We start from the raw sequence: 21,184 nt of genomic DNA, 5'->3' as shown, positions 1-21,184 counted from the left end.
CAAATAAGTCTGTGAGATTGTTATCTTCAATTACTCACCAAAAAGCCAGAAGTAGCAGTGTGGCTCAAATGGCAGAGGTCCAGTCTTGAGGGGAAAAGCTAACAGGCCCTGTGTGTGTGTGTGTGTGCGTGTGTGTGTGCGCGCGCGCGTGCGTGCGCGCGTGCACCTATGTGTGGTAGAAGGGATTCAGTTATCAAGAGCACAATTTATCCAGGTGACCTTTAATGTCCCTTCATTCTTATGATTATATGCTTTTCCAGAAAGCAAGATAGGACATTTTTTTTTGCTGCAAGCAATAGAAATAGCAAAATGAAAAGCACTAATTAGAGCAGGAGAAGCAGAACATGTGTGTCTGTGCATGTGCATACTAAGGAGAGAATGCATTTCTACAGATGAAAGCACAGGTGAAGGACTTAGGAAGGAAGAACTCATTTTATTAGCTGCCTGCCAGGTGCTAGGCACTTTACACTTACTATTTTGTTTCGCATAACAATTCTCCTTTTCAGAGATGAGAAACAAGATTCACAGAGGTACCATGTCTATGTCTACATAGACTGGTCCTGTTTGGAAGCCACTTTTTAAAATTATGCCACGTTGTCTAATATTAACAGAAAAGGTGTCTGAAGGCATTTATATTTTAAATGGGGAGGGGGCAGGCATTAAGTATCCTGAGGGAGGGATGATGTTCATAAATAAGTAAACTAACCAAAAACAAATGTCAGTCAACTGCAATGAGCGCAGCTAGTACCTAGATGTTGGTTTCTAAATACCATTTGTTGGAAAAATGGCTGATTCCTGAGCTGGAACAAATGAGCCTAGAACATCTTGAAGTGTTAGAGAGAGTAAGAGAGAGTAAGAAAATACTCAGCAAATGATACAATGAGTTCAAAAGGAGAAAAAAAAGAACCATCTCTAAAGGTTCTATTGGCTGATTTGGGGATCATATAAACATTTAAATATATGATAGTTAAGGATTATAATACATTGAACAAAGTAGAAATGTATTCTCTCTCTTGATACAGATGGCAAATGGAGAATAGAATGCTCTTCTACACAGTAGAATGTCAAGTAATAAGTACAAGTATTAGAATTTAGCTACCATTGCAATAATCAAATCAGGCTAGAATCAATGATCACTACAGCCAACAGGGAAAAGTGAGAGGAGTAATGCATGCTATTTATATAGAGCCAACATTTCTCAAAAGAAGAAGAAGCCACATTTTTAAAATATAGAATATTGGAGTCTTTATTATACAGTTAACAGGCTGCAGGCTGCCAGTGGTTACAAAGGCCTGCAGCACACAAATACACAAAATACAGCTAGGAAACATGATAAAGAGAAAAGAAAAAACAAAAACAATATCAACAAGCCAATTCAGCTCTAATGGAGAGCTGAACTGGGATGCCATGATGACTGGAGATGAGCCAGGAGACAGGACACAGGACACGATCACCGAGACACAGACATAAGTGGCATGGTCTTGGCAGCTAGGCTGGTCCAGGCCTACATAGGTCCGTGCAGGGGGCAGATTCTCAGGAAATTCCCAGTCCAAGGCACTGGACTGACAGATTCGGTAACCTATCAGCTGAGGGCTCTCCCCTGCCTCCAGGGATCTGGGCACACTGGTCACCTGGAAGGCAGGTGATGGACAGGTGTGTTTCCTTCCCCCAGCATGAAGACAAGATGCCAGATCCTACCATCTACCATGTGGCCAGTATGGCACCGGCCAGACCTGACCTCCTTACTTTGATAGTAAGCCACACGTATAATATCTTTCTTTCATTTTTCACCCCCCAACACTTCTCTCTTCTTGAGGCTCAGGAACAGAGAAAGGCGGTGAAGTATGTGGCATTTCAACAAATACCAAATTGAGGCTTAGAGCAAAGTGGGAAAAGTCAGGCAAGAAAATAACAGGTCTCTCCACACAGTGGTGGCTGGGAAATGCTAAGAAGCTGCCTTCCTCTTGTGAAGCCCAGACCTGGCCTTTCTGAGGCCTATGACTGGCAATAACAGCTTCAACACGAATGCAAATTTAACAATGGAAGGTGACTTCAGAGCACATCCTTGCTTCATTCTTCCCCTAGCCTAGGAATAGGGGCAGAGCAGGATGGAATAACTCTCTTTTACAGATAGAGATGCTGTGGCTCAAGCCCTCCAGTAAGATTATAAGCTAGGCTTGTAAGATCTCCCTTGACTGACTTTCTCATATTAAAGTTGCAACCATTCAGTGATTCCTTTCAGCCTGCAGAGAACAGGCGGGACAACATTTCTTTCCACTTTAGAATGTTTCAAAGGGTGGTCTAGGACCAATGGGAGCAGTACCTAAGAATGTGTTAAAAATTAAAAAAATAGTCAGCTGGTGCCTGTGGCTCATGTCTGCAATCCTAGCTACTTAGGAAGCAGGGGGTCTGAGGATCTCAGTTCAAAGCCAGCCTGGGCAGGAAAGTCCATAAGACGCTTATCTCCAACCAACCACCCCCAAACCAGAAATGGAGTTGTGACTCAAGTGGTCTAGGGTTAGTGTTCAGCAAAAAGGGCAAGGACAGTGCCCAGGCTCTGAGTTCCAACCCCAGGATTGGAACACAAATAATAAGTAGACAGACACAGATAGATAGATAGATAGATAGATAGATAGATAGATAGATAGATAGATAGATAGATAGATAGATAGATAAAAATTAAGGCTCCTTCCCAGACCTCCTTAGACAGGTACTTGAATTGTGAGACCCAGATACAAGTGATTCGGGTGATTCTAATGCATACAGGCTGGGGAGCCATTGCTTCATGTAAATATAGCTTTGCCTTTAACTTCATTAGAACTAGTATTACCTACTTAGATACGACTGCAAACCAGAACTTTAAATAGAAACAAGCATAAAAAAGTTTTTTGTTTTTTGTTTTTTAAACAACAGTCCTAGGACTTGAACTCAGAGCCTGGGTGCGTGCTGTCCCTGAAGCTTTTTATTCCCCCTCCCAACCCTAGCGCTTTACCACTTGAACCACAGTTGCCCTACCTGCTTTTTGATGGTTAATTTGAGATGAGTTTCACAGACCTTCCTCCCCGGGATGGGCTTTGAACCACTATCCTCAGATCTCTGTCCCCTGAGTAGCTAAGGATTACAGGCGTGAGCCACTGGCACTGGGCTCTAAAAAAATAACATAACAAAGTGTAATCATTACCTCCCTGGTTAATCTCTGTAACCTGTTTATAAACCGAGGAGCGTGCAGCTCATTAATTGTCGCTCATTTCTTCATGAGTAGGCCCACGGCGCTTGCGGAAGACACAGAATTCCACAACCGTTCGGGAGGAGGGGCTGATGAGGATTTTTCGTGGTTGACTCGGTTGTTGTTTTGTTTTGCTTTGTTTTAAAGCCACTTCCAAGGGTCCCTTGACCAGTCAGAGAATCCACTTGTTCCCGCAGGAGGTGGGCGGGGGGGGGGGGCCGGGGAGGAGCGCGGGGCGGGGCGACGCTCGCAGCTCGGAATCCGTGCCTCGGCCGAGTCGCTGCGCTCTCCCCTTCGTGACCCCCGACGTCCCCCGCTGCACCCCGAGCCCCGCCGCCTACACCCACCGGCGCTGGCCCCCTCCACGCCGCCGCCGCTACCACCTCTTGGAATCCCTGGGTCCAGCCGCGGGGATTCCCGGGGCGGGCTGGGTGCGCACGGCCCGCCCCGCGGGCACCCTCCTCCCGGTCTCCGCCCCCGCCGGGGCGGCCGGGTGCCAGGCAGGGGAGGCGAGGTGCCGCCGCTGGAAAATGAACGGTGGCCGCAGGGTGGCCCGGAGCTGCAGGTAACGCGTGCCAGACTTGGGTGCCGGGGCGGACTCCGCACCCCCACCCCGGCCCCGCTCGGCGCTCGCCGCGCCCGCCCACGGGCTGCGCCCCGGGGACTGCGGGGCGTCGGGGGAGCCGAGAGGGGGGGAGGTCGTAGTGGGCGGAGGGGGGGGCGCGGCCTGCCGGATCCGGGGGTGGGGGGGCACTGACGGTCCCCGTTTGTCCCGCAGCCACCACGCTCCCGCGGCTGTCCCCCGGGCGCGGTGATCGGAGTCCGGGCTCCGGGAAGAGATGGAGAAGTTTCTGCAGATCGCGCCTCACTCTCTGGCCATCGTCCTGGGCCCGGCCGACGGCTCGGAGAGGGAAAGACCTCAGGCTGCCCAGCCGGTGACCCCGGCTCAGCCCCGGCAGCTCGCCCGACACCACATCGGCTACGAGATCTTCGCCGATTTCAAAGCGGAGAACATGCAGCACTTCTGGAACAAGAAGGTGACGGCGGCGGTGGCCGAGACCTTCTTCCTGGGCTGGATCGACGAGCAGGTCCTGCTGATCCAGGGCAAGGAGGAGCACCTGGAGGCGCTGCGCGAGGGCTGGACGCGCCGGGCGCTGCGGCCCCCCTCGGGCTTCCACATCCGCTGCCTGGGTGAGTGAGCGCGGACGCCGCGCGTCGGCGCCGGTCCCCGGCCCGTCCCCGACCGGCCGGCCGGCCGGCTGGCTCCCGGCACGCGATGGGGACGGGTGGCCCCGGACCCGCGCGCAGACCCGGCTCCCCGGGGCGCCCCGCCTCGGGCTCCGCGCGGGCGCCCGGGCCGCGGGAGGAGCGAGCGGCCTCCGCGAGCGCGGGAGTGGGGCGCTTCCTGGCATCTAGAAGAGGGCGCTGCGCCTTTCCCCACCCGCCGGCCCCGCCGGCCCGCGAAGGCTCCCGGGCGGGCGACGCGCCCCGGCTGGGCGGTGCCTGGGGCTGGCCAGGTAGGCGGCGCGGCGGCGGCGGGGGCGCGGGAGCTCGGCGGAGAGCGGCGGCGGGTCCGCGGCGGGGGAGGGAAGGGGGGCGCTGTCCGTGGGTCCGGGAATCCGGGGTCCTGGTCCTGGAGTGAGTCTCACCATTTCTGCCCTCCCCCCGCCCGGGCCTCTGGAGTGCGCGCGATCTCTGCGGAGACCGAGAAGGCAGATGCAGGGAGCCCCGGCCGCCGACAGTTCAGGTGCAGACACCCCCCACCTCCCAACTTCCCTGGTGGTCCTCTCCCGGGATGGCGCCCTCGGGGACGGGGGAGGCGGGTGTCGGGGACGGGTCGACCGGCCCAGGTGTCCCAGATTTCCGCATCGTGTACCCCGGAACGGTAGATTTCGTATGAAAGTCGCTTTGCATGGTTGAAGGAATGGACGACCGAGAGGAATTGGGGGGTCGGGGATGGGGTGGGGGGGTCTGATCTGCCGTTGTTAAAGAAAAAGTATCAAGAGGCTGGGAGCCCGAGAGGTGATCGTCGCGGCCGCGTTCCCAGGATTGCCTTGACTTGCTTTCTTCAAATTGAACTACTTAACATTGTTTTTTTTTGGGGGGGGGGGGTCTTAATCCAGTTTGCATCGCTTTTAGAATACGCTGTTTGGTGTCGAGCCCGGTGGCTAAAAGCCGAATATAGTCAATAGTAAATGCTTTGTGAAACGGTTTCAAGGAAGAAAGCATGCTTTTCTAGTTCCAGGGTTTCAGAAATTCTTTCTTGACATTTTGGGAGGAGGTCAAAAGTTCAGACTTGGAAAGATTGTAAAGCTGTCTTTTTTTTTTTTTTTTTTTGTCTTTTTCGTTACCCTGCATAGCTGGTGCCATGAAGCATCCTAAGAAGGATTAGCTTTTCCCTGCTAACATGGCTCTATGCGTGGTCACATTGGTGGTTCTTACATTTGGTTGTGTTTTGTCCATTTTGCCAAGTAGAGATTTTTTTTTTAACCAAGTTTTTCTTGAGTAGATAAAAAGCTAGTAATGGTTGATTTTGTAACCTGTTTTATCTCGGAAGAATCTCCATCTCTCCCTTTCCTTCTTCCCTCTCCCCGTCCTTCCCTCCCCGCTCCCGCCTTCTCCGATTGAGTCCCTGTAATTAAGCTGTCTTAGTAAAGAGGCCCTTTTTAAATGCCTCTGAGACTTGATTTTCTTTTGTTCTTCAGGACTTGCAAGTTAGGGAAATACACACACACACACACACACACACACACACACACACACACATATACATAAAACTGTGTTCACTGTATGGATTTTCTACAGTATTTTAATAGTTCTTCTTGAAACATGACTTCAAGCTTAATTTTTGCTTTTAATCTTGGGTAATTTCACAGACAGAGAAAAGTAGTAGAGTGTAAAAGTAGTGCACTGAATTCATTGTAATAACTTCAAAATTTCTCAGTGTCTTGGCCCACATCTCCTATACCCCTTGTCTCTGCTATTCCAAAATCGCAGAGAATTTCAATTGCACTGTACATACACACAGAGAGACACACAAACACACACATATATTGCATTTCAGCAGAATTTATAAGCATATAGGGAGGGGTTAGTGGTCATTCATACTGTCAAGTGAGAAATACTTTGGTGATTTTTAAAGGTTCCAAGCTGCTGCAGTTGATTGACTGTTGCCCTGACCTAGGTTGGTGGCCAAAGCTGCCTTAAGCTGAGTGTTCCTGACTGGAGCCTGGTAGGGTTACTGTTCCTTTTCAAGGGGCTTAGCCCTTAGCTTAGTGTCACTATAGGAAGCCAAGGGACTTCCTCTTAAAGAGGAGTCATCAGATGAAAGAGCAGGGGTGAACCTGCTCTTTTCCTGCTGATATCCAAGTGATAACTTTCTTTTGAACTGCCTTAGGGGGTGAAAAAAATCTCTGCTGGAATTCTAATTTTGCTTCACTAATGTAGGTACAATGCTGAATTGTTTGCAAGATTTTAACTAAAAAATTCTGTTGCAGAATCTATTCAATGTCTGCACTGGGTCTCCTCCTGTTTTTCTGCCAGATCCTTTGTTGGGCTTGGAAATACCAAACTCTTGAGATCCATTGATGACAGGCTTTCAGACTTGTATTCTGAGTTCTGAGCCACAATGCTAGTGATGACAAGTTCAAAGGCAAAAAAGAAAAAAAAAATCCACAGAAGGATGTCCAAGAGAAACCTAGCTAAAACTCTCTTCTGAAAAGAGTCATCGACATTGTGGTCAGAATGCCCTAGAATCTTAACTACTTTATATATAAAAGCAGGAGGCAATCACTGTCATTGATAGTTAATAATCCATTTCTTTCCGTGGATCTGCTAGTCTTTACTAAGTACATCATCAGATATTTTTGTCATTCTGTGATCTTAGCTTATTAGTTGATGGATATGAATCAGCCAGAGCAAGCAGCCACACCAACGAGCAATGTAGAATACACCATTCCCACTTGCTGAACTCGAATTAGACCCAGCAGTTACCAAGAGGCATCTTTATAACTGCAGGTCATGTGCAGGCCCATGTTTTGTTATTCTTGTGGTATATAGCCATTATTTATAAAATGGCTCAGATTCCACTGTGGAATCTGTGTATCTGGCTGTGTCTGCAGGAAGACTACCTAGGAGATCAGAGAAAGGAAAAAAAAATGCTGCTTGCTTCCTTCTCCTCTCCTCCCCTCTTCTTCCCTTCTTGGTGCTGGTCTTGGGACTTGAACTCAGGGCCTAGGTGCTGGCCCTGAGCTTCTTTTGCTCAAGGTTACCCCTCTGTCACTTGAAGTATAGCTCCACTTCTGGCTTTTTTTTTTGGGGGGGGGGTAATTTATTGGAGATAAGAGTCTCATAGACATTAATATCCAGGCTATCTTAAAAATTGCTACCCTCAAATCTCAACCTCCTGTGTAGCTAGGATTACAGGCATGAGCTGCCTGCACATAGCTTCTAGTTGCCTTATGATACAGTTGAGGTGAGCTCATGAGTCAGTATTTTATTTGGTAACTTGAAATATCCATGTTGGAAAATGTTAGCATTCGGGAAGCCTGTAATTCTAAAATGTATGGTCTTCACCCACCATAAACTTCAGGTAAGGGTTGGACAGCAAGGTAGTGATTATACCATTTACAAAACACAAGGAATTACACAACTCAGAGTGAAGTAGTTTTGAGTTGGCATATTTAAACCCATTGCATAGAAGTTGTCTGCTGGTATATTCATGTTCTTTCTTAGAAATAACTTACAGTGGCCATATAGAACAAACGATGACACTTTCAATTTCTAAGACTCCCTCAGAGGAGATGCATATGCATATACACAAAACAAGTGATGTTATACAGTTATGCAGTACATTTGATGCGTACATCCTAGCAAATCAAATCCTATACATGCTTATTGAGGGCCTACCAGTGTTTGTCTCTTGTCATTCCCGGAGAGTACAAAGTCTGGTGAGTCATGCAATTTTTTGGGGGAGGGAGCTAATTAATTAATATCCTGATGCTTGGGCTTGAACTCAGGCCTTTCACTCTTGCTTGGCTTTTTCACCCAAGGCTGCTGCTCTACCACTTGAGCCATACCTCTACTTCTGGCTTTTTGCTGATTTATTGGAGATTAAGTCTCATGGACTTTTCTGCATAGGCAGGCTCAGCTATTTTGAGATCGCAGCCTTCTGGTAGCAGGTGTGAGCCACCAACACCTGGAAGTTTTGGGAGGGTTTTGGCATGCTGAGGGTTTGGGTGGCTTTTGTTTTGTGTTTTGAGAGGGCAAGGAGGAATGACTTCCACCTTGTGAGCGGGAAAGTGTGGTTTCACATGGATGAAAGGAGCAAGTCCTTGTGAGTGTGGTGTGAGAGGTTGGCGAGGGATCACTCAGAGCAGGAAATGGAGAGGTTGCTAAGGACTGGAGACTTTCTGCCATGCTTGGGAAAATGGTGGCCCAGAGGTGAAGATTTAGAAGCCAATAGGGGCTCCTAGGCAGGGAGGGGAGTGATGTGATTTGAGTTGTGAAGTGAGATTTCAAAGGCCAGTGAAGGGGGAAGATGGGATGGGGAGGGCAATAGAAACAGGAATACTGAGTCCTACATTAGAATTGTCCCTTACAGTAAACCATACACACTCTCTACATTATTACTCTTTGGAGGAGCCCATGATCTGATTGAGTTCAGAGGACCTTCCAACCCCATCCCCACACTCTTAGGCCTCTGTGTGGAGCTACATGCTTCTCCTCACTCAGGATTCTGTGTTTTTTCCCACCTGTCCATCTCTATGGGTTCCCCTATCTTCACCTGTTAGGAGTTGTGGGTGGGTGTCTCTGCTCTCCTGCTCCAATGGCTCTTTATACTTTCCCTTTGATTCTTGGCTATTCAAATAGGATCAAATGCATTTTTTAGACTTAACTATGCTTTTTGGACTGTAACTTAGAACTTGCATTTTATATCAGAAAATTGTTGATAATATTTAGGCATCAAACTTTTCCTCTCTTTCATTTTTTTTCTTTTTTGGAGGGGCTTGGGGTTTGAACTCACACACTAGACAGTTGCTCTATCACTTGAATCACATCCCCACTGAAGAATTGCTTTCTATCAAAGTGGTTTTCAAAGAAGTGAAATTTCAAGACATATTTATTTAAAATAATTCTGCATTCCAAAATCATTTGTGTGCTAAAAAGGTAGAGTTTGTTTACCTCAACGTAAAGTTGAACAGTATTTTTAGATTAGTGGTTTGAATTACTTAATGATTGCTTTAAGCTTTTTGAATTATAGATATGCATCCATTCTGCAACTGGAACACTTACATTTTCTAGGCACTAAAGTGGAGAGAAAGACACAGCCCTTTTGGAAGTTCCATTTTAGTTGGGTAATATGCATAAGAAAACTAAAGAAAGAAGTGAGATAGTTATGGGTCATAAAAATTCAGCAGTGAGGAAGTGCACTGTGGCTCAAGTGGTAGAACACTACCCTTTAGTACAAAGAGGCTTGGGTATAGTGCCCACGCCCTGAGTTCTAGCCCCAGAACCAGAAAAAGAAAAGAAAATTCAGCAGGGAGTAGAATAGACAGCAATGAGAATAAATTGCTAGGCATTGGTGGCTCACTCCTGCAATCCTAGCTTCTCAGGAGATCTGGAGCATCTTAGTTGGAAGCCAGCTTGGACAGAAAAGTCCATGAGACTTTATCTCCAGTTACCCAGCTAAATGCCAGACTGGCTGGGCGTTGGTGGCTCGTGCCTGTAAACATAGCTACTCAGGAGGCTGAGTTCTGAGCATTGTGGTTCAAAGCCAACCCAGTCAGGAAAATCCATGAAACTCTCATATGACTCCAGTTAACCACAGAAAATCAGAAGTGGAACTATCATTCAAAGTGGTAGAGCCACTAGCTTTGAGCAAAAAGAGCTCAGTGATGGTGTCCAGGCCCTGAGTTCAAGCCCTACAACTGACAAAAAATGACAGACTGGAGATGTGTCTCAAGTAGTGGTATACTAGCCATGAGCAAGAGTTGAACAAGAGTTCAAGGCCCTGAGTTTGAGCCCTGTTACTGGCTCAAAACGAGAGCAGGGGAGGGAGAGAGAGAAAGAAATGATATAATAGCTAACAATTATTGATCACTATTTTAAGAGCTTTACTTCTATTAGCTAACCTTTAAGATACTTGCAATATGTAAGTATAATTATTTTATCCATTGGAGACCGGGAAGATAAGTGCTATCTATGGTTTGATGATGGTTTGTCCCTCTGAAACTTATTGACATTTGACTGCCACTGCTGTCAGTGTAGGAGATGAAATCTTACTAGATCAGTAAAAGGGAATGATGCCTTTTTCATGAGTCTTCCTATGTTGTTGTTGGTTACCTCCAGGCATGTTTGTTACCAAGTGAGCCTGCAGGTCAAATGTCACCCTTTCCTTTGCTTCCACTTAAACCTTCCATCTTCTGCTATGTTATGACAACTCCCCTATATACCATAGCTATGCTCTTGAGATTCTCCAGTCACCAAAAGCATAAGCCAGATAAGCTTCTTTGTAAATTACTCAGTCTCAGGTATTCTGTTATAGTAATGGAATGGATTAAGAAAGTATTTCTCTAGGGACACCTAAGTAGTAAATGACAGCTACTGGCTAGAACTCTTGTTTTGAAAACTAAGGTATGCTATCATTTGAAGAATGAGCCAGGCTCATTCTGCCAACAATGGCAGAATAGCAGATGAAAGTCAATGTGGAAGGCTGAAGGAATAGAAAAGAAAGTCAGAGGGACTGGCCAAGGCCAGATCCAGTGGGGACTTGTATGCTTGTACTCTACAGTGAGAAAGAACGAATATCTAATGAGTGTAGAATGCCGGGTTGGGGGAGACCTGCTGAAAATCCAGAAACTTTTTAGGCATAGGCTTCATTCTTAAGAATGTTAACTTCTCATATGAAAATCTTGAGATTAAATCTAAATAGGGAGCAACGATAAATTTAAGGTTTTATGAACCTCCAGCTAGTCATAAAAACATTTTTTATGAATTACCTCACCCTGGCTCAATGATACTTTAAGCAAAGGTGTGTCTGTTTAAATATAATAAAGCCCTGACAATGAACTACTGAGACTGTAGGTTTTGCCTAACAATAACTGAGAGGTTTTGAGAAGAGTTATAAATTTCATTGCTTTCTAGCTTAATTATGGTCTTGAGCATGGGTTTACTTTGTTTGAATTTGGGGAAGAGATTGCATCAGGAAGTAAATTTCCTGGCTAACCCAAAGTTCTTTTAGTTGGGTGCATAAAATGGAAAGGATGTCTGTGTATATTGTGCTGAATGAAAGAGCTGTAGATAAGGTACAAACTGTGAATCTAGTCTATTAATGGATAATATCCTATGATAATATCTATATCTGTATTTTAAAGAGGGTTTTATATTAAGACCTTTTAATTAATTAATTAATTAATTAATTTTGCAATACTGGAGTGGGGCCTTGTACTTGCTACTTAGGTTCTGTACCACTATATGGTTTTAGTTACTTTTTGAATAGCATCTTTCTTTTTGCTGGAAATAGTCTGGACCTTGATCTTCCTATTTACTCTTCAGGCATAGCTGATATGATAGGATGCACCACTACATCCAGCTATTGATTGAGATGAATCTTTAGAACTTTTTTCTTTTTCCTTCCTTCCTTCCTTCCTTCCTTCCTTCCTTCCTTCCTTCCTTCCTTCCTTCCTTCCTTCCTTCCTTCCTTCCCTTTCCTTTCCTTTCCTTTCCTTCCTTTCTCTCTTTCTTTCTTTCGCACAGGCTTACCACAAAGCTCACTCTTCCCCAATCTCCACTTCCTAAATAGCCATGATTACAGGCATGTAACACTGTGCAGAGCCAGGAGCTCTTAATTAAACTTTAATCACGCTGTTACCAGAGGAACTATTTTAAAAGAGCTTGAAGATATCAGTCAGTCTCTTTTGACAACTATTGAGAGTCAGACTGAGTGTTCCATTTTTGAAGAATTTGATAAATGGTATAAATGATAAAGAATATTCACCGTATCTTGGGGGTGTTCTAAATGACAGCAATTCCTGCTAGACCTGCAGACCCAGTTAGAGAGCAAGCCCAGAGGATGGCGGCAGACACCATGCCCAGCAGACCTCCAGCTTAAGATGATCTCTTGATATTATCAATAGGCCTCCATGCTGGAGATTTTACTCAAGACACAAGGAAAGCACAATAAAATCCCCCAGTTTTCTTAATTCATTGTGAAGGCCCAGTAATAGAATTATCTAAAAGGAGAATCCATCGGTTCCTGTGAAATGACTGGTCTCCGTGGCCAGCATTCTCCCTCTTGCTGAGTCCACGGATGTGCTGGGTACCTGGTACCCCTTTTCTGTATGCAGGGCTTGGATGCTGGTTGGTGGTGAGTAGTTAGACCAAAGTAACCCTCTTCTCATGAGTCTGGGGCTTCATGGGGTCTGCTGAAGGCCTACTGGTATCATGGAGGGGTGGGGGACCTGTCTGGAGGTACCCCACTTTCCATATCACCCAAGATTGCTACAGTCCAGTCTTCCTGATCCACCCAGTGCTGAGAGATGCCATCTGGCGGCGTGGCAATGAATGTGTCCAGTCTGTTTGAATATTCCCCAGGGATTTTGCTATCTGTTAACATTTGCTTAGTCTCTCTGCTAGCTTCCTCCTGTGCTGGTCAAGGATGCTTTCTTGTCCACTCCCTGTCTAGGGTTTGAATAATTTGTCATTTTAAGTGATTGCAACAGAATTGGGCTGGGAATGGTGGTGAAAACCTGTGGTGCAACATTTTTTTTTTCTACTTAAAAAAATTGTGTTGGCAGGACTTTGACTTGATTTTAAGGCCTTGTACTTGTTAGGCTGGTGCTGTAGCTACCATATGAACCATGTTTCTAGCTCTGTTTTTTTTTTTTTTGCTGGTTATTTTTAATCTAGGGTCTCCCTTCCTGTCCAGGCACATGTCTGAGCCATGATGGATGGGGGTCACAGGCACACACTATTGCATCCAGCTTTGGGCCATGGGCATGGAGTCTTTGGGACTTTCTTACCTGGACTCACCTGAAACCCAGATCTAGTTTCAGCCTCCTCTGTAGCTTGCGGTGACAAGTGCCTGCCGCTGCACTCAACTTTTCTGCCTAAGCTAGCCTCCAACCATAATCCTCCCAGTCTCAGCCTCCCAAGCAGCTAGGATTAGAGGTGTGAGCCACCATGCTCCGTTTATTCTTTTTACTTCCAAGTCAAGTTGTTGTTGTTTTGTTTTTTTACCCCATCCCCCCTGACAGTCTTTCCTTATGGAAACAGAAGGTCTGTTTCTGGGTCCATTCCCAGGACAAAAGGTCCCTGCACTCACTCTTCAAAGGAAAATAACCCTCAGAGAGTTCTGGCTGCCTCAGCATGCTTAGAAGTAGCCTGGAGGTTGCCTTCAGGAATCCAAGATGGCTTTGTGACATCTTTGTGTCTGTGTTGCCAGGAAAGACAGGGCCGTTGCTGCCATTTTCAAAATGAAAAATCACCTGGATACAACAATCGCCCAGCCCTGGGCTATTACCTCTTTAGCATGCCTTGTCCCCTTGGGAAGGACCTGCAGATTTCTTCAGCCCTCTGCCAGCCAGCGCTGCCAGCAAGCCTGCCCCAGAGGGTCAGGCCACTTCCACTCCTAGCCCTGGTTTGGATTTGGTCTTGGACACCGTTCAGCGGTGACAGTCAGGCTTTATGCAGTCAGACCTGCTCAGCTTCCACGCAGTTCCTCAGTACTTCCTGCTTGCTCCTCGGGCCTCGGTGGGAGGGTGGGGCTGGGCATGGCTGGGCTTGGGGAAGTGTGTGGGCAGGGGAGATCCAAGATGCTTTTGGAGCAGAGAGAGGGTCACAGGGCGAGAGAGGGGACAAAACAGGAGTGAGGGCTGAAAAATGGCAAGCCTGAGGTATTAGAGGAGGAGGAGGAAGGAACAGAGGTGAATGTCAGCCCTGGAGAGCTGTGTGGCTATGTGAGGTTGCAGGATGACTTCTGGTTGAGAAATCTTGTCCTGAGTCAGATCTCTTTCTTGCAAGTTCTATCGACCTGTTTGACAGGGTGGGGCAGGGAACTCTGCTGAGAGAATGTAGAGTTCTCAGCCCCATGTTACCAAGGTGAGGGAGAGATTTAGTGATCCAAGTGAGATGTGGTCCCAGATCCCTTGCGGAGATCAGTCCACGGATGTTCAGATCCATTGTGTAGCATGCTCATTGTGTAACGCATAGACTCTGCTCACATTGTTCCGTAGAATTGAAATCATGTCTAGGTGACCTATAATGCAATTCACATGCTCTGTATATAATTATTACCCTGTATTGTAGCCTGTGAAAAGCCCCAAGTTGAGTGGAACTGTGGATGATAAACGTGTTGTTAAGAGCTGTCCCATTCAGCTGGGTGTCAGTGACCAGCGACTCTAGGTATATACCTAGAGCCCTAGCTACTCAGATGGCTGCGATCCAAGGACCAGCTTGGCAGAAAATAACCAGCAAAAGGCTGTGGCACACACACACACACACACACACACACACACACACACACACACACACACACGGAAAGGGGGAGAGAGGGAGAGAGGGAAGGAAGAAAGAGGAGAGGGAGGGGGGAATGTCCATTCTGGAGCATTCACTTTGGCTTTTTTCTTTTCATGTCTGTTGCCTTCTGAACAAACCCAGATATTTTGTGACTCTGCTTTTGGAAGGAAAGGGTGATACAGTTCAGGCCACTGCCATGCTGCCAGAAAGACCTTATTTCTTTTATCATGGGTTACAATCACACCTGTCCTAGATTTTTAAAAAATATTTTACTATAAAGATGATGTACAAAGGGGTTATAGTTATGTAAGTCAGGCAGTGAGTGTCCTAGATCTTTATCTCCAACATTCCTCTAGATCTTCAAATCTTTTCCTATCCAAGGCAATAACATCTTTCCCTCTGGGATCCCATGATGGGTCATTTCTCCCCTGGTTCATTCTGTTTTAGCCACTCTGTGGTGACCTCGCTAGCCTTGGAAAAGCTGCCAACTTTGCAGTTAATACAGAACCTTAGGGCACTGAATTCTTTTATTGTTACTGGAAACTTTGTGGCCAGAATAATTTGTGTAGGTTGATTTCCTTTCCTTGGAGCCTGGTTATTAATTTGTGTTGTTTTTCTTTTTAAAGTTTGTTTGAAAAAAGTCTTTGATAGTAGCCTGTGAAGTGCTAACACAGAAGAACCGATGTCTGCTTCCAGGGAGTGGTAGAGATGCTTCATTCTTGTTGTATTTTTAATTTTATCTTCAGCACTTCCTCTTGTATTGAAAAGGAACACTCTAGTTGACAGTCTTTATGTCATAGGCTCCCTTATTTTCTTAGATATCTGCTAGCCCTGCTTCAGGAGGGGAGAGGAGGAAGACGGAAAGGAGGAAGGATACACTGTTATCCGTGTTTATTTTGGTTGGGGGATTGTTCTAAGCACTTTATATACATTGTCTCAGATATTCTTTATGGAAGAAGAGACTGGGGTTCAAAACCTAACCTTGCATGAGCAAATAATCTGTATTTCAACCTAGCAATTTGACTTGGACCATTTTAAAACTGTATGCCACTTCTACTGGGCAAAGTAAAGCCAGATAGGCAGCAGTGCTTAGAATCTATAGCGGGCACCATGGGGTTGGAGGGACTTGCAGGGCCAGCTCTTGGCAGAAAGCATACAGTGCATGGCCAGACACTCTACCACATCTCATCTGGGGCGTGTCTCAAAATGATAGAGTGTCTGCCTGGCAAGTACAAGGCTCTAAGTTCAGACCTCTGTATCACCAAATTGGTGGGGGGGTCAGAAAATATAGAGAAGAGAATACAAGTTGCTTGTAATAGGCAAATTCTGTTTTTAAGAAATCCCAGATAAAATTGTATGGAAATTGAGATTGCTCACTTAGCCATATAGGCTGAACTAGAAAAGTGGTTCTTTTAAAAAGATTGTAATCAATGAATTGTTTTCCTCTTTCTTCTTTTTTTAAAAAAATTTAAATTGTAGTTGGGTGCTAGTGGCTCACGCCTGTAATCCTAGCTATTCAGGAGGCTGAGATCTGAGGATCACAGTTCAAAACCAGCCTAGGCAGGAAAGTCTGTGAGACGCTTATCATCAGTAAACCACCAGAAAACTGGAAGTGGCGCTGTGGCCCAAGTGGTAGAGCCCTAGCCTTGAGCTGAAGAGCTGAGGGACAGCACCCAGGCCCAGAGTTCAAACCCCATAACAGACAAAAAAAAATTAAATTGTTATTATGAAGGTGATATACAAAGGAGTACAGTTATGTAAGTCAGGTAAAGAGAACCTTTCTTTTTGGACAATTTCATCCCTTCCCTAGCTCTCTTCCAGTTTTCCTCTCATCCTCACCCACAACTTTTATGTTTCAGCATAGTGTCTAGTGAGTACCACTGCTGCATGTTCAGCCTTTATCCCTCCATTTCTGTGTGCTCCTCCCAAAAGAAAATAAAAACAGCAACAAAGAAAAAAACCTCTGGTGGCCAATAGACACATGAAGAAATGCAAATCAAAACAACATTGAGATACCACCTCACCCCAGTTAGAATGGCTATAATCAAGAACTCTAATAACAACAGATGCTGGAGGGGTTGTGGACAGAAGGGAACCTTACTGCATTGTTGGTGGGAGTGTAAACTTGTTCAACCACTTTGGAAAGCAGTATGGAGGTTCCTCAAAAGACTCCACATAGAGCTCCCCTATGACCCAGCAATCCCACTTTTGAGCATTTACCCAAATGTTCACAAACAAGACCACACTAAAGCTACCAGCACAACTATGTTTACTGCAGCATTATTTACCATAGCTAAGATATGGAACCGACCCATATGCCCCTCAGTAGATGAATGGATTAAGAAAATGTGGTATATATACACAATGGAATTCTGTGCCTCCATCAGAAAGAATGACATTGCCCCATTTGTTAGGAAATGGAAAGACTTGGAAAAAATTATATTCAGTGAAGTAAGCCAGGCCCAAAGAAACATAGGTCCCATGGTTTCCCTTATTTGCAATAACTAGTATATGTCTGAGTCAAGCAGAAAAGGTCAGATAAGTTGATATTAAGGAAATGAACCCTAAGATATGTATTCAAATGTTTTTTCTTTCATGCGATTGTTTCTAACACATTTATAAGATTATTTCTTTGTTGCTTTGTATGTCCCTCCCCCATGGTATAACCCCTGCTTTCACTGTATTTGATGTAGGTATAATTTGTGGAGGGGAAGGGAAAAAACAAATCGTTTAAATAGGGTTACAGGTGGACCCATTGCAACAATGAGATGTACAAGGCATTTTGTCGAAAACGAACTTTACAACTTTGGTGGGGGGAGGAGTATTGGGTAGGGGGGAGAGGGGAGGATGGGAAGGGATGGGAAGGGGAAACAAAGCAGGAGGCTACAATACTTGATAAGAAATGTACTCATTATCTTGCCCATGTAATTGTAACCCCTCTGTACAGTATTTTCACAATAAAAAAAAAGAAAAAAAACCTTCTGGGTTTCCATTTTCTGGGTCAAATACTATATTTTAAATAATTTTTTTCTTGTTATTAAAATTTGAAAAATTGTTAGTAGAAGAACTGATTTCTCAGGAAGAGTTGGATATGAATTAGTGACTTCACGCAACTCACTGGCATCTGTTAGAATGTGAATCTGTACTCAACAATCTGAAGGTCAAGAGTGTGATCTACTCAAAAATGCTTTTGTTTTTAAGGCGAGAGTGTGAATGTTTTCTCTAACCTCTGACTCTGCACTCAAAGTGCTGAACATATGAACTCCGACGAATGAAGGGGGACCTTTGTCATACTGTGAATGTACTTCATTTCCCAGAGAGGTAGGGGATGAGATCCACTTTGCCCTGATGCAGAAAGATCATCTGGGCATTTCAATTATGATGTTGCCTTCTCAAGTCATAAAAGTTGTAAGTGATTCCCATTTCCTATGATCAACTATTCTGAAGCATAATTAGCACCTCTCTTCTACTTGCTTATATCAGCAGGCCATTTAGAATGTGTCTTTCTCTTTAGATTGTAATTCCTTTGAAGATGAAGACTACAAACTTTAGCTCAAGTTTTCTAGTACAATTCTCTATGTCATGTGGATTTATCCAAGTAGCCTCAGTTGGTTTGTAAGTTAATTAGTATTAATCACTTGCCCGTAGTAATTTTTAAATTATGATTTTAATATTGGGGAAGATATTTAGTGTAGGGAACAGTGAAATATGTTTGATTCCTCAGTGGATTTCTAGTGATACTGTACACTGAAAAAAAAAGATACACATTGCATCTTGGTAATATGTATGGCCAGGCATGGTAACTCATGCCTGTAATTACAGCTATTGGAGGCGTAGATCTTGTGGAACTCTAGAAAAAAACCAACTCCTTTGCAACTTGGGAAAAAAAAATCTCAGTGGAGCGTTGTGTATGTGGTAGAATGATTTGAAACTTAGAATACACAGAAATGCACAGTTCAAGGGCTGAAAGCCAGCTTGAAGTTATGCTTGTATACCTATACCCGTACACTTTTGGATAATTTCTTTTATTAAAAATTGCCGATTTCCCAACACCTTCAAGAGTTCCTGATAGTGAGGAGATGGGCCCCGTGGATTATCCAAGCACCTCTGTCGGCCTTGAGCAGAGGCTCTGGGTGTCCTCAGCAGTCACTTTGTTTCTGTGACACCTGCAGCCGTCTCTTTCATTGGTGTGTTTGTCAGGGGGAAATTGGGAGCTCCAGATGTGATCTTCTGTTCTCATCCCTGGTCCACCCCTGACTAGCTCTGTAGACTTGGAAGGTTAAGTTAAAAATTACAAAAGGAGCCATGTATTCACTATCTTCTTAAAGCTATGGATCTTGAATATATAAAGCAGGATGCTTTGGGTTTTGTTTGTTTTGGCCTGCTTACTTATACAGAGCAGCACATTCTTATCATAAATGACTAGTTTTTGTGTTTTGTGAAGGACTGACATTTCCTACTTACTTTGGAAATTTTACTTGTGGGTGTTTAAGCACCCAAGATAATCCTGATGCCAAAAGTGCAAAAACACAGGGTCACTTGCATTTTTTCTGCTCATGGTTCTGTTGATTCCTAGCCCTTGTTTCCCAATGCTAATCCAGCATAGCGTAACGACGGTATTTGCTCTTTAATTGTACCCAGAGGCTGGTTGGGACCCTCCCTTGGCTGGATGCCCACGTGGAACCATATGGCGCCTGGCACAATGCAGAGCGAATGGCTTCAGTTTCCTCCCTGGGTTAATAGGGTGGAAACCTGTATGAGTAGATCTTTTATAAAGCCCAAGCGAAAGTATTACATGGTGGTCTTCATGCCAAAGCATGGCCAGACTGTCCAGAAAATCCCTTTCAACTCCTTGTTGGATGTTTTCACCTGGCCCTGACCTTGCCATGAAGGTCATAGCTCACAACTCCACCACACAAAAGTGTGGTAGTGTCCCAGGGGTTGAGCCTGGGCCACTTAGGGATGCTGGGATAGGGAGGCTGGCAGTCCCTTCTCTTCAGTGAGTGCTCTCTCTAGGAAAAGGGAGGTGCCCTGTTCTTTTTGGCGGTCTGCACCTCTGCTTCAGCAAAGCCTCCATCTGGGTTCTTGCCAGGCTAAATGCTGACCATTGCTTCAGGAGGTCAGTGCATGGGAAGACTAGCGTATCGATTCTAGCCCAGGAGCTTACTCCTAAAATGGGAGTCGACCTCAGGCTCAGTACCTCACCCTGTTCTTCACTGGGACAGGACTTGAGGAGGCTTTTCCCAGCCAGGCTGACTGAGTGCAGCTCAGGAGTCTGGGCCTTACCCTCCAGAGACTTCTTTTCTTCCCTGTGTGAGGCAGCTTTTCAGCGACTATGGTGTTTTCCCAATGCAGGACAAGGAGAGTGAAACCCCCTTAAACTGCTGGCCTGGGAGGGAGCCCTGTGCCCTTCAGAGGTGTCAGTTTGCGCTGATGCTTAAGACTAAGCTTTTAAAAGCTACTAATTACTGGATACTTGTGTATCTTGACTTCTGAAGTGACCCATTTAATTTACTATTTATTTATCTGTATTTTATCAGTCCATATAGTACCATGTGAGGGGTTTCATTGTGATAATATCATGAGGCATTACAATCTACTCTGATCATTTATCCTTCTATTACTCTTTTAATCCTCCCCATTTCTCCTGTTAATTCTTCCTTATTCTCTCTCTCCATATACATTAGATATACATACATGTATATATGTATATACACACATACATGTGTGCATAGCTTTCTAGACTGGTCCTGTACTACTTCTCAGGCCTAACTCAGTCTTGGATATTTTTGCTGATTATTTTGGAGATGGAGTCTGGTGAAACTTTCTTCCTGGGCTGGCATCCAACCTTGATCTTACAGAACACAGTCTCCTGAGTAGCTAGGATTTTGCAATTAAAAAAAAAAGCTAGGCTTCATTTCCTACATGTCTACCACACACAGCATTGAGATAGCATGTTTCTCTGGAGTGCTGTGCTAAATAATGGAGTCTCTGAATCCAGTGAACTCAGTGGTTGACTATATGGGATCACTGTCCCATACAGTGTAGGTGTTTAGTGTATAGCTTGTGTAAATACACTCTGTGATGCGTGCTAAATACCAAAGCTGGCTAGTGGTGCATTCTCAGAATGTGGCTCTATTAATAAGCCACGCATGCCTCTATGTTTTGTAGTTAATCTTTGCAGAAACTCTGTGAGAGTCTTCTTTTCTTTTTCTTTTAATTGATAAGAGGATGAAATTAAGAGAGGTTAAGTATCTACTCTGAGGTGAGCTGAGGACACAGTGGTCTAGCTGAGACTCATCCAGATCCAGCCAGCTCCATAGCCTAAGCCTTCCCCACAGGGCCTCAGCCTGGCCCAGGTCTTCTCACAGACAGACCTGTGTTCCCATCACCTGCACTGGCTTTCCTGACAACTATCAGTTGCTCTTTAAACTCATTCAG

General features: G+C 45.2%; 1 protein-coding gene across 2 annotated transcripts in view; it reads left to right on the top strand.

Moving 5' to 3' along the window:
- Window positions 1-4,006: 4,006 nt before the first annotated feature.
- Stox2 (storkhead box 2) overlaps window positions 4,007-21,184 on the top strand; it is a 201,737-nt gene continuing 184,559 nt past the window's right edge. For both annotated transcript variants that reach the window (XM_042701686.1, XM_042701704.1), the window contains exon 1: window positions 4,007-4,417. In XM_042701686.1, the coding sequence (XP_042557620.1) occupies window positions 4,066-4,417 (352 nt within the window). In that variant the 5' untranslated portion in view covers window positions 4,007-4,065. The remainder of the gene's footprint in view (window positions 4,418-21,184) is intronic.

This window comes from Dipodomys spectabilis, unplaced genomic scaffold, assembly GCF_019054845.1.
Source record: "Dipodomys spectabilis isolate Male_0828 unplaced genomic scaffold, ASM1905484v1 ptg000009l, whole genome shotgun sequence".
In the NCBI taxonomy this organism is placed as follows: Eukaryota; Metazoa; Chordata; class Mammalia; order Rodentia; family Heteromyidae; genus Dipodomys; species Dipodomys spectabilis.
Note: the sequence above shows the minus strand (reverse complement) of the source record. Positions and strands in the feature narration are given on the sequence as shown.